Source organism: Sabethes cyaneus, chromosome 2, assembly GCF_943734655.1.
Source record: "Sabethes cyaneus chromosome 2, idSabCyanKW18_F2, whole genome shotgun sequence".
Classification (NCBI taxonomy): Eukaryota; Metazoa; Arthropoda; class Insecta; order Diptera; family Culicidae; genus Sabethes; species Sabethes cyaneus.
In genome coordinates this window covers 194,649,086-194,660,195 of record NC_071354.1, presented here as the reverse complement: position 1 = coordinate 194,660,195, position 11,110 = coordinate 194,649,086, and the positions used below count along the sequence as shown (strand labels likewise).

The window sequence follows — 11,110 nt, the reverse complement described above, 5'->3', positions numbered from 1 at the left end:
TTAAGAAAAACTTTTTTATATACTGTATAAATGCTTTTCCGATATGCCAAAGTATTTTTACATTGCGTACAGAATTACTGCTTCAAAAAAAGTTATTTTGCTTTTAGTTTTACATTAAAAATGGGGAATTGCTTGCTTTAAAACGCTGTATCTCGGGATCGGCAAAGAATATCTCGGGGCGATGAGTGATTCTTATGTAAAAAAATCTGCGGAACACGATGAAGTTGAAATTTTTGTGATAAAATTGTCTTCATTGTGAGAAAAATGTAAATTTAAATGTAAATTTCCTTTGAAAATGTGAAAATAGTGTCTTTCTAAACATAATATTTCCGGAGTTACAAGCAAAAGAAAATAAGAGGTTTTGATAAAATCTGGTATTTTCCTTAAAAATGGAGGTGCTTCCATTAATCGAGGAAATCCGTACCAAATTTTGGATTTTTACTTTCTGACCGAAAACGAACAACCTGGCAAAATTTGGTTCAAATCCGTGAAGGTCGATTACACGTTTGAACTTTTTCTCGGTCACTTGGCATGGAATAATTATTATTTAACATAACAATGACAATGCTAAAGAGCGACTATGAAATCATTCTGCGATAGTCATACGCATTTTGCTATAGTTAAGATGCAGACTGTTTTACGCACAACTGACGTAGCCCTTAAAACCCACATATCCGGCAAACGAAAATGGTAAACCATTCTTCAAACGTTCCTTAAGCATTAGTCATTTTAAAGCAGTTTAATGTGCACGTGTACGTAGTTAGTTCAGGCACATACATTAGGTTGCTCAGGTGGCCAAGATAAACCATCCAACTAATAAACCAAAGGCATTCAATAGGGCCTGGGTTATGAAATTCTTCACTTCTATTCACCGTCTGCTAAATTGGTTCTAACACCGATGATGCGCTTACAGTGCAAGGTAGTTATTTTGAAAAATGATCGGCTGAGGTGAAACACTCAAACGGAGTACTTTCAGTGCATAAGGTATAAGCTATTTTGTAAAGTGATGGGCCTCAAACGAGGCACTTCCAGTGGTTAATGTCTTTTCAAAAAGCTGCGATCGGAGGGGCGGTATTTAAACAACGGCGCATGCAGTGCAATGCGTTTGAATTTTAGTTAGTCGTTGATTAACTGCGAACAACTATACAACTGCGTTGCTTATTGCCTTAGAGATGAAGAGTTGATTGATAAAATATATAGTATTGCACTCCGGTCACTGCTGTGTAAAACTATATATTAATTTCGATGAGTGTTCCGAATCGTCTCAACATTAGCTACTGCTTTGAGTCTTTCTGTACTCGTAAATAGTGCAGCACGTTCAAATTGCGAGCAGCGCTAGTCAAAGCAACTTAGAGCTATGACCCACAATTTGCTGTTGCTGCCTTGCTACTTGCTGTTGGTAAACGGATTATTCGGGTATCGAATTTCAGTGTTGGGACTGTCAGGTGGAGCCGATGAGTATGGCTACATTGCGCCTCTCTTCGACTACGATAATTACAATGCTTGTCGCCATCAACAGCCGGCGCTCTACTGTCTTGCTAAGGTAGTGATCGAGCCGGTTCGAAATTCAGATGTAAGTAACGGAACTATTGCTTGTTTAGAGTGTTAAAACCAATAAGCTGTTTCGCCAACTTTTCTAGAACTCGACTCGCATCATTGCGGGTCCACGAAAAAATGTCCTGGAAAGAGGCGTTTGTGTCGCCCAGTGTGCAGTGGAGATTGGCCAGCTAAATGCAACCGAGCATCATCGGCTTTTGCAACCTAAGATTGATGTTCCGTACATGGTGAGTGATGTGAAACATATAGTTTTAAACATCGGAGTTAGAATGTTGATCTAAACGGTAAATAATGCTTAAAAGTTGCCCATATTCTTTACGTTACGGGCATTATATGATGAAATTATTAAAAAAATTAATTAGCTAATGCATTTAGTCGTCATTACGCCTGAATTGAATTGTGTAGATCTCAAAGTAATTAGATTCAAATTTAAAACGGTTTGTTTAACAACGACATATATAAAACCTTTCACATTAGTTTCTTGCCTCGTAATAGGATTTCCTCTTTCCTGATCGATATCAAGCTTAAATCTAAATGTATCTTCACGGAACACGAACGGCGTAGAATGATAATTTCTCAACCATTGCAATGCACTGGTGAATGCATTTTTATGTTTACATAGCAATCGATGCAGAATAGTTTTGCCAGTTGAGTGGTAGGTACATATAAGTGATCGTTTGTGATTGTGAAATAATGGGTATGATTGAAAGGTTTAAGAATGCAAGTTCGTCGACAAGCTAGTTTTAACCAACTGTAACAGAAATAGAAATGATCTATCTAATTACCGTATGACATAAAAAAAAGTTCTAATACTACAAAGGACAAGTTCGTGTGAGATATATTGTAAGCAGCAAAAATGACTACAGAAATATTCACTTTAGGTTCGAAAGAACATTGTATGTGGCTGCAAATAAAACGATTCTCAGCCTAAAACTGCTGAGAAGTGCATCGCTGTCGAGTGATCGAAATAGCTGATGTTCTACGTTGTTATAAATGCTCGAAATATTACCACCAGGCTGCGAAGTGCATCAAAGAAGTTTACTGCCCAAAGTGTGCCCAAGGACATCCAATTAACGAATGTAAATCAACCATCGAGAAGTGTGTCAACTGACGGATGTATCAACGGATTTCAACAACAGACAGAAGCCACCAACCGCTGACCAATTAAACACGGACCATCTCTCATGAAGTTCAAAGTGCCCGAAGTACCAGAAACGGTTGCAGAAGTCAAAGCGCAACATTGACTGCTCGGCCTAGCAACCAACGCCCATTACGGTAGCAAATAGGACCGAGTGGAAGCATCTTTCTTTCCCGGTCAAATAAAGCCAAAGAGGGTGTATGTCCTCCCGTAGTTATGCCAGATACTGCGCGCCATCATAATGATCCTCATTTGCAGGCAACCGGCTTGGACAACATTAGTTGTAACTCTGTCAGCGTATCCTATTTACCCATTTTTGATGACTGCACTGTTGTTTGTCCAGGTAAAGGCAAAAAGGGCATATGTCCTCCCGAAGCTATGCCAGATACTGCTCACCCTGATAGAGATCTTCATTCGCAGCTATCCGATGAATGCAAATCGCTTGCTTCTACCACCGCAGCTCAACATTCCTCTAACGACACTTTGGTTGATAGTCAGGTATTGTAGAGTGCACCGACCACCGGCAGACGGTGCAGTATATACTACCAGAACGTCAGAGGTTTTCGTACAGATCGGCGAGGCTTTCGTTGCTGTTTCCGATGCAGAGCATGTTATCCTAACTGGAACCTGTCTGAATGAGGAAATCACCTTACTTAAGTCATTTGGCGCAATGTATACTGTCTACCGAAAAGATCGAGACCCCAGTAGCCGAAAAGTACGCGGTGGAGGCGTTCTTATCGCTGTGTTAAATAGGTTATCTTCAACACAAAAAACTTTAGCAGCTTTAGCAGCTGTGGGTTCGGTTAACATTAGTAATGCTGATATTAATATCTATGTGAGAGCTGTATAGCTACCTCCAGACTCTTCTTCTGATGTTGGGGTTATTCAGAAACACATCGACTGCGACTCTGCGCTTACGATTGCAAACTCCTTAGACCACAGCGCAGTTCACTTACTGTTTGGCAATTACAACCAACCGGGACTTGTCTGGAAAATTACACCCTTCGGTCACGCGGTACCCGACCCCACTGAGTCTGCCTTTCCAAGGTCTAGTATAGTGTTGCCGAAAGGCTCAACATGTCCTAGATGTCCACAGTTAGAAATTGTCGTGATTGAACACGAAATCTTCTGTTAGTGAACGCAGAAGCTTCATCGCACTGTATCTGTACTGAAGTACATGAGCCGCTAATTGATATCAACAGGCAACATCCGCCGCCCCTAGTATCGCTTGCACATCCCCAGCAAGCCGGGTACGGGAGGGTATTTTCAGCAGGTGTGTAAATTCAGCCTATTTGCCTTTTCTTCCGCCAATAAAAATACTTTGCCGACATACAGTTTTAATATGATATAACTATTTTCTCAAGACTGTAAGTAATCTACTATTTTTTATTCAAAGAACGTCAAAACCACCTGTTCTTCCACTAGAACTAGGCCATAGGCCGAAAAAATAGATGCAATCGCTTAATGGGCCGAAAATACCCTCCCGTGCCCTATCTTTTGAAGATATCTTGAAAGTTATCGAGTTCAATTTCTCAACGACGCATTTTTCTGGGCATCTCTCTCAACCATTTACTGGAACGATTTATTGAACATTATTACAATCGACGTAAACTTATCAGTAGACATCTTTTCGAACATTTTAATCCAGGACGGACGGCAATTCAGGACGTTTGTTCACACACCTTGCCCCCGACCTAAACAGCCTTGGTCAAATAGTCGTTTGCGCGATCTAAAGCGACTGAGAGTAGCAGCCCTTCGCAATTTTACTAATCGGCGCGGCCCTCTCGCAAAACGAGAGTTTGTTTTTGCCAGTAATAACTACAGGGCTTATAACCTAAGCAACAATGTGAGTTTTATTGAACTCTTATAGCGGTTTTCATGATCAATTTTGGTCTTAAATGCCATCATAAGAGTATAATAAAACCCAAACTGTTACTTGGGAACCGATATCTTTACTTCAGACATGTGTTACATACCCAATCAAATTTAAAAAGAAACCCGAAATGTTTCTGGTTCTTTGTAAATGAGAAGCGCAAAGAGAACGGCCTGTCTCGCAGCATGTTTCTAAGAGAAGAATCTTCAAGCACCACGAGTGATACCTGCAATCTTTTTGCTAAGCATTTTTCAAGTGTATTTTCAACTGTCACGCTAGTTGTGACGCTCCGAAAAAATTGAAAATGCTATCCGTGACATACTCAGCAATGTGTTAAACATCGGTAATATCAGCTTCTCAGACAAAGATATTCTTGCTCATTGCGAAAGCTGAAGTCTTCAACACCGGCTGTACCTGATGGAATTCTATTTATTGTGCTAAAAAAATGTGCGATTGCCGTATGTGCTCCACTGAAATTGAATTTTAATTCCTCACTGTCACAGGTGACATTCCAAACGCGTTGGAAAAACTCGATCATGTTCCCCATCCCTGAAGGCGATAAACAAAATATTGTAAATTATCGTGGAATTACTTCCCTCTGTGCGGGTTCCAAGCTTTTTGAAATACTAGTAGGCAACGTACTGTTGCGAGAAGCTAAAGCGTACATCTCAACGAACCAACATGAATTTTACTCAGGCAGATCGACAACGAATTTAGTACCGTTTACATCGCATTACATTAGGTTCATGGAAACAGGAGTACTTGAACTCCTGCAGGAGTACTTGTTGCTGTGTACGCAGATATAAAAGCTGCATTTGATAGTGTAGACCATTCTATCCTATTGGCAAAAATTGAACGTCTTGGCGCTTCATCCGCCATAGTAAAACGGTTAAAATCGTACCTTATTGGTCGAACCTTATCCGTAAAAAAGGAAGTCATGAATCACAAAGTTTTACCAACTGGTCTGGTGTACCACAAGGCAGTAGCCTGGGCCCATTTTCATTATTTTTTTAATCAAAGCAAAGCCTAGGTGCTACATTCCGTTATCGCAACTTGACCTTCTGTTCTTATACGACAGACGTCGCAGCCAGCTGTTAGAGTGCAGGACAATTGCAGGGCCAGTTGCTACGATCCTATTGATTCTAACAGCCTCTCCCAGTCGAGATTCGAACATGCGACGACTGGCTTATTAGGCCAGCGTCATTCCTCGAAGCCAACTGGAAGACATTTTTTTAATCACGTCTGCTATATTATTCCATCAGGTCGATTTCGTATTTATGCTGACGATCTTAAACTTTACTGTGTAACGGGTGACAACTAAAATTTTGGAATTTTTTCGAGGCCCCAATACTCAACAATAAACGAGCTCACAGAGAAATGAGAGTATGTATGTGTTAGCTCTCTCTTTCTTCTTTTTGACAAAATTTTTTGTTTTGTTTATGCTTGCCCAGTTTTAGTTAAAATGGTGTCAAAACAAGAAGCCTTTCGGGAGCGTGTAGTACTTTTCTACGAACTGCCATAGAAATCTCGGTAAAAAGTGTACGGTACAACATTTAAAAAGCGAATATGTTGCGGTTTCGACTGTTTGCCGTATCCTAAGGTGCCTAACAACTATTCTCAAGCAAGGTGGTGGAAGACGAGCCCTCTTGTTTGACTATCAATTAAGATACACCAGACGGATGTTTGTAGAAAATTTTAATCCCGTTTCTACAAAAACATCATGCAGATGGACAATATGTGTTTTGGCCGGATAAAGTATCATCACTTTACGCCAAAAAAACACAATCGTTGCTGAATACTCATTCGATCCCATTTGTACCCTAAAACCACAACAGTTTATTGGTAGAATCAAGAGATGCATTCGAAAAGTTGACAAGACGGCCGTACAACGCTCCTGTTCCGACATCAAACGGAAGCTTCGACGAACAGCCGATTGCGAACCGTTTTCAAATGTACACTAATTTTTTTCAACAATGGACAATGTATCTTTAATTTCGGTAAATCAGATATTCCTCATGTATCTTTGTCTTTTTTGACAGCTTGAGAAATAAATTCCAAAATTTTAGTTGTCACCCGTTACGTTCGACAGTAAATTGCATCGAACTAAAGCAGCATCTGAACGGTTTCCATGATTGGTGTGCTCGAAATCTGCTGGTCTTGAGTGTGCCCAAGTGCTTTGTGATCTCATTTTCACGTGGGAAAAATCCAATCCAATTGCATTACACTATATCTGAAGAGACAATCAACAGAGTAACGATAGTTAGACAACTAGGTGTATTTTTAGGCACTCAAATGCCTTTCAGAGATCATTACCCTCATATCATTGCACGGGTGAATAGAAATTTGGGATTTATTATTAGAGTTGCCAAAGGCTTTACTGATCCATACTGTTTACGAGCATTCTATTTTGCCCTTGTTCGTTCTATACTGGAAGCCTCAGCCGCTGTAATGAGCCCATACACAGCTGTTTGGTCAAACAGGATTGAAGCAAAGTAGTGAGCTTACATTGGCACTGCCATTCGCTAGACATGGATACCCTGACTAAACGAAGATACATTTGCAGGGCAATTTTTGTGGAAAGACTACTGACTGGCGAGCTCGACTCCCCTTTCATTCTCGTAAAAATTAGTATTAGCCCTTAGATCATGGAAATTTTAAGACACCAGTACCAGCACACTGAATATGGTCAGAAGTCAGAACGAACCCGTAAGAGCGATGTGTGTAGTTTTCAATAATTGTTATGTATATTTTGACTTGTTCATGACCAGTGTTAGTTTTAAAAATCGATTAAGGCGATTATCTAACTTATAAGTTTTGTGTAATTGGTATATTAGAAATGCCTGTGAACCTTGTGATATATATAAACACCTGCAAATGATCAAAAGATGATGAGGTTTTTATGCCTTTTTGAGACTAATAATTATTAGTCTTTGTTAGATTTTCTCAAAAAGGCTTTTCCCCATCTAAGTTAACTCATGAAGGCCTACTTGGTCAGAGGGATAAGCTAATAAAAATGAAATGACATGAAATTATGGACTTTTATTGCGGAGTTTTATAAACAAGTTTTAAATCTGGGCTTAACAGCCTAGTAGGATGTGAATAACCACTTCATAACTCAACAAAACAATTGAATAATACCGAAATTAAACAGTTTGTAGTGAAGGTGACCCATTTTCGTTTGTGCGATCGTTTCCAAACGTTCTAGCATACATTCTTGAGATGCATGGGATCATCCTAAACCTTCAACAATATTGCAAAATATGTCATTTTATTGGTAACACTGGTTTTTTTTCCATTAGACCATCGCGGCGAGATTCTGTTGCTAATCCAAAGCAGAATTATTACAAACCGCTGTTTGTTTACTGCCAGAACGTGTGTGGCCTATAACTTAAAATAGCTGATTTTTCACTGTTGCCGTGGACTCAGACCACAATACAATCGTTTGGACAATAATCTGGCTAGACCAGAAGCTTCACTCGCAATACCGTAAGCCCCAGCTAATATGAATGACACCTCGTTCAGATAAGGAATAGTTGTGCGAGAAAAAGAAAATACTCGCCAGAAAGAAAAACTGCTATAAAAAGAAGTGTTTAATCGAAAGCAGAAGATATTTAAGCTAAAATTTTACTGGCGAAGCATGAAACCAAAGCCGTGCAGTTATGTATTTATGAATACAATACATTAGAATCACTTTTTACGTCCATTCATTTTACGTGATATCGTTTTACGTCCACTTTTTTACGTCCGAAATTTGATTTAACGTTCTCTGGTTTTATGTCCAAAACTTGAATTAACGTTTTCTTTTTTTACGTCCAAAATTTGAATTGACGTCCTCTCGTTTTACGTCTAAACCTTGAATTAACGTCTTCTCGTTTTACGTTCAAAATTTGAACTGACGTCGTCGTCAAAAATCATTAGGTGATTTTAGAAAATTCGAAATAACTTCTTTTCTTTTTACGTCCAAAACTCGAATTACGGTCCACTTTTTTTACGTTCAAAATTTGAATTACCGTCCTCTCTCTCGACCGATTTTTTCTACCCAATAGTGGATGTAAAACGAAATTCGAGTGTAACAGAGACGAGACTCGAGTGTAACGAGAAAACTATGCGTTAGTAATAAAATGATTTATCTATCTTTTGGATTAACCTGTTTTGCATCGATCACTGTCATAGAAAATATCCATTAACATACTCAGAGTTGATGTCATTTTATTACAAACTTTTTTTTTCAATAATTACTAACGCAATCGTTACATTTCAGTACACGATGTCAATATTTTGGAAGGAAACTATCGAACAGTACATCAATCGGTACGGCGAACTTGTCAACATTTGCATCAATAATCGTCTGGAACAGAAGCACAACATAGTAGCTTACTCCGAGTTGGAGTACTGTCTTGACGTGAAGTCAGCTGGAAAGATTGAACTCGGTAGTACAGTACAATTCATCAGGCTTCGCAGTTATTACCAAATTTTTCTCTGTATTATTCCAGATTGGCTGAAGATCACATTCGCCGCAGTGTTGTTATCGTTTCTGGTTACGTTCCTGATTGCTAACGTCATCGATCTTCTTGGCAATGACCGACTAAAAAGTGAGTTTAATATTTAATGAACGAATAGGTACCAAACTGCATTTCAAATATTTTCAGATCAAACCATCGTAACCAGCTTTTCCGTTAGGCGAAATGTGGCCCTCCTATTGCAGGAGCCAAAGACGGAATTGACTCGCGATTTTGCCTACATCGATGGTCTCCGAGTACTAATCTGTTCCTCCGTGCTTCTGTCACATTGCCTACTTTCGGCCAAATTTACACCAATTTCAAATCCCGAAACCTTCGTGCAAATATACTATAACCCCATTACATTAGGTATCGTTACACCGTTAGCTATGTTGGTGAAAATGTTCTTCACCATTTCGGGCCTGCTGCTAACGGTGCATGTTTTGAAAGACTTCAGAACGAAACCTCAGGCGGTGGGGTGGTATTATTTTACTACTAAGTTTGCACATCGTTTGATTCGGTTGCTTCCGGTGTACTACTTCTTCCTGCTGCACGCAACAGTCTACGACTGGTATCCAGGAATTGATACAGGAATCATAGGCTACAAAACCATGACGATGGAGCGGTTGCTGTGTCGAAAGTACTGGTGGAGTAATGTTTTGTTTCTAAACAATCTGCCGCTCGTGGTAGGTCAGTGTTTCGGACACACCTGGTACTTGAGTACGGATGTTCAACTGTTCGTCGGAGCGCTATTTATTTTAGCTATGTGCATCAAGTGGCCCGCCGCGGTGAAGTTGCTGTTGAGCATGCTATTAATCATTTCTGCATTGCTCGTATCGGGCTTGGTGCATTACGCTGGCATTGAACCAGTCTTTGTTGATAAATTCAGGTTTGTATTGCAATAAAACAGTACCTTTCACAGTCATGGTAGTCATTCCATTTGATTTTAGTGATGCCCAATTTATGTACATGAAAACGCGCTATTTTCGAGAGATGTACCAACCGAGCTATACAAATATGGGATGCACTGTTGCCGGCATAGTAATTGGTTTTCTCTACCACAGCTCTAAATATAATGGACTTAAAATTAACAGTTTGCAGGTAAACGTGAAGTGTTTAGTTGTGAAGATCAACAATAAAATATTTTCTGCATTCAGGTGTACAACATAGTAAAATGGATTTCCATTCCGTTGTCAATTGCTACGGTAATGATAGCACCAGTTTTCTACGAATATGAAATAAATTTGCAATCGCCTTGGGTGGCATTCTACGCCATATTTTACGTCTATTTTTCCGTAATATTGATCAGTGTATGGATTGTTCAAGGATTCCATAAACCCCCAAGTACAAAATCCTCTTAATCATTAGAGGTTGATTTTTATTAACAGCATTTTTGCTCCTGCAGGCAGTATACGTCGGTTTCTCGGTTCCAGGCCAATGGCAGCCGTGGGAAAACTGTCGTATTGTGCGTACATGTTACACCCGACACTGATGCGGATCTTTAGTCTGTCGCCTATGATGCCAGATCTGCCAGTAGAATTCACCGTAGGATCGCTGTTCAGCACCTGGCTGTGTGTTACCGTCGGATCATACCTTTTCGGAGCAATCGTCTACCTATGTCTAGAACAGCCGATGAGTTTGCTGCTGCGAAGGCTATACGGTGAATACAGTAGAGAAAAAAAGAAAATTTAAAGGAAAAACAATCCATATTAAAATTATGATTCAATACCTTAAAATTTCCATTACAAAGTTATGCTGTGATCAAAAAGTGAATGCCGATTTTACAAATTTACCAAAATACATTTGCTCAAAAATCTCTATAAAATCATCTGTTCAGAGCATTTCCATATGGTGATGTTTTATTGAGAAGATTTCAGGCTATTAAATATAAAAAATGGCATTACTTGAACTTTTACTTCTACGTATGTAAAGCCCTGGCTGCCGCTTTTACGCAACTATGAAAACTATTCCTTCTCAATAGCCAACATCCAAGTCTCTGTATACTTGTTGCTGGAGATTTGCTGTATATATTCCCTATAGTAA

The 11,110-nt window shown here is 39.4% G+C and overlaps 1 protein-coding gene across 1 annotated transcript; it reads left to right on the top strand.

The window, feature by feature from the left end:
* The first annotated feature begins 1,357 nt into the window (after positions 1 to 1,357).
* LOC128736503 (uncharacterized) lies at positions 1,358 to 10,759 on the top strand. Its single transcript, XM_053830987.1, has 6 exons — positions 1,358 to 1,573; positions 1,641 to 1,784; positions 8,830 to 8,998; positions 9,062 to 9,160; positions 9,218 to 9,787; positions 10,473 to 10,759. The coding sequence occupies exons 1-6, from the start codon at positions 1,358 to 1,360 to the stop codon at positions 10,757 to 10,759; spliced, it is 1,485 nt and encodes a 494-aa protein (XP_053686962.1).
* The last annotated feature ends 351 nt before the right edge of the window (positions 10,760 to 11,110 follow it).

Excerpts from the sequence above, each read along its gene's own strand:
- LOC128736503 (XM_053830987.1), top strand. The coding sequence starts at position 1,358 with ATGACCCACAATTTGCTGTTGCTGCCTTGCTACTTGCTGTTGGTAAAC. Across the intron at positions 1,785-8,829 it reads AGATTGATGTTCCGTACATG|TACACGATGTCAATATTTTG; the intron begins GTGAGTGATGTG and ends GTTACATTTCAG. Across the intron at positions 8,999-9,061 it reads AGCTGGAAAGATTGAACTCG|ATTGGCTGAAGATCACATTC; the intron begins GTAGTACAGTAC and ends GTATTATTCCAG.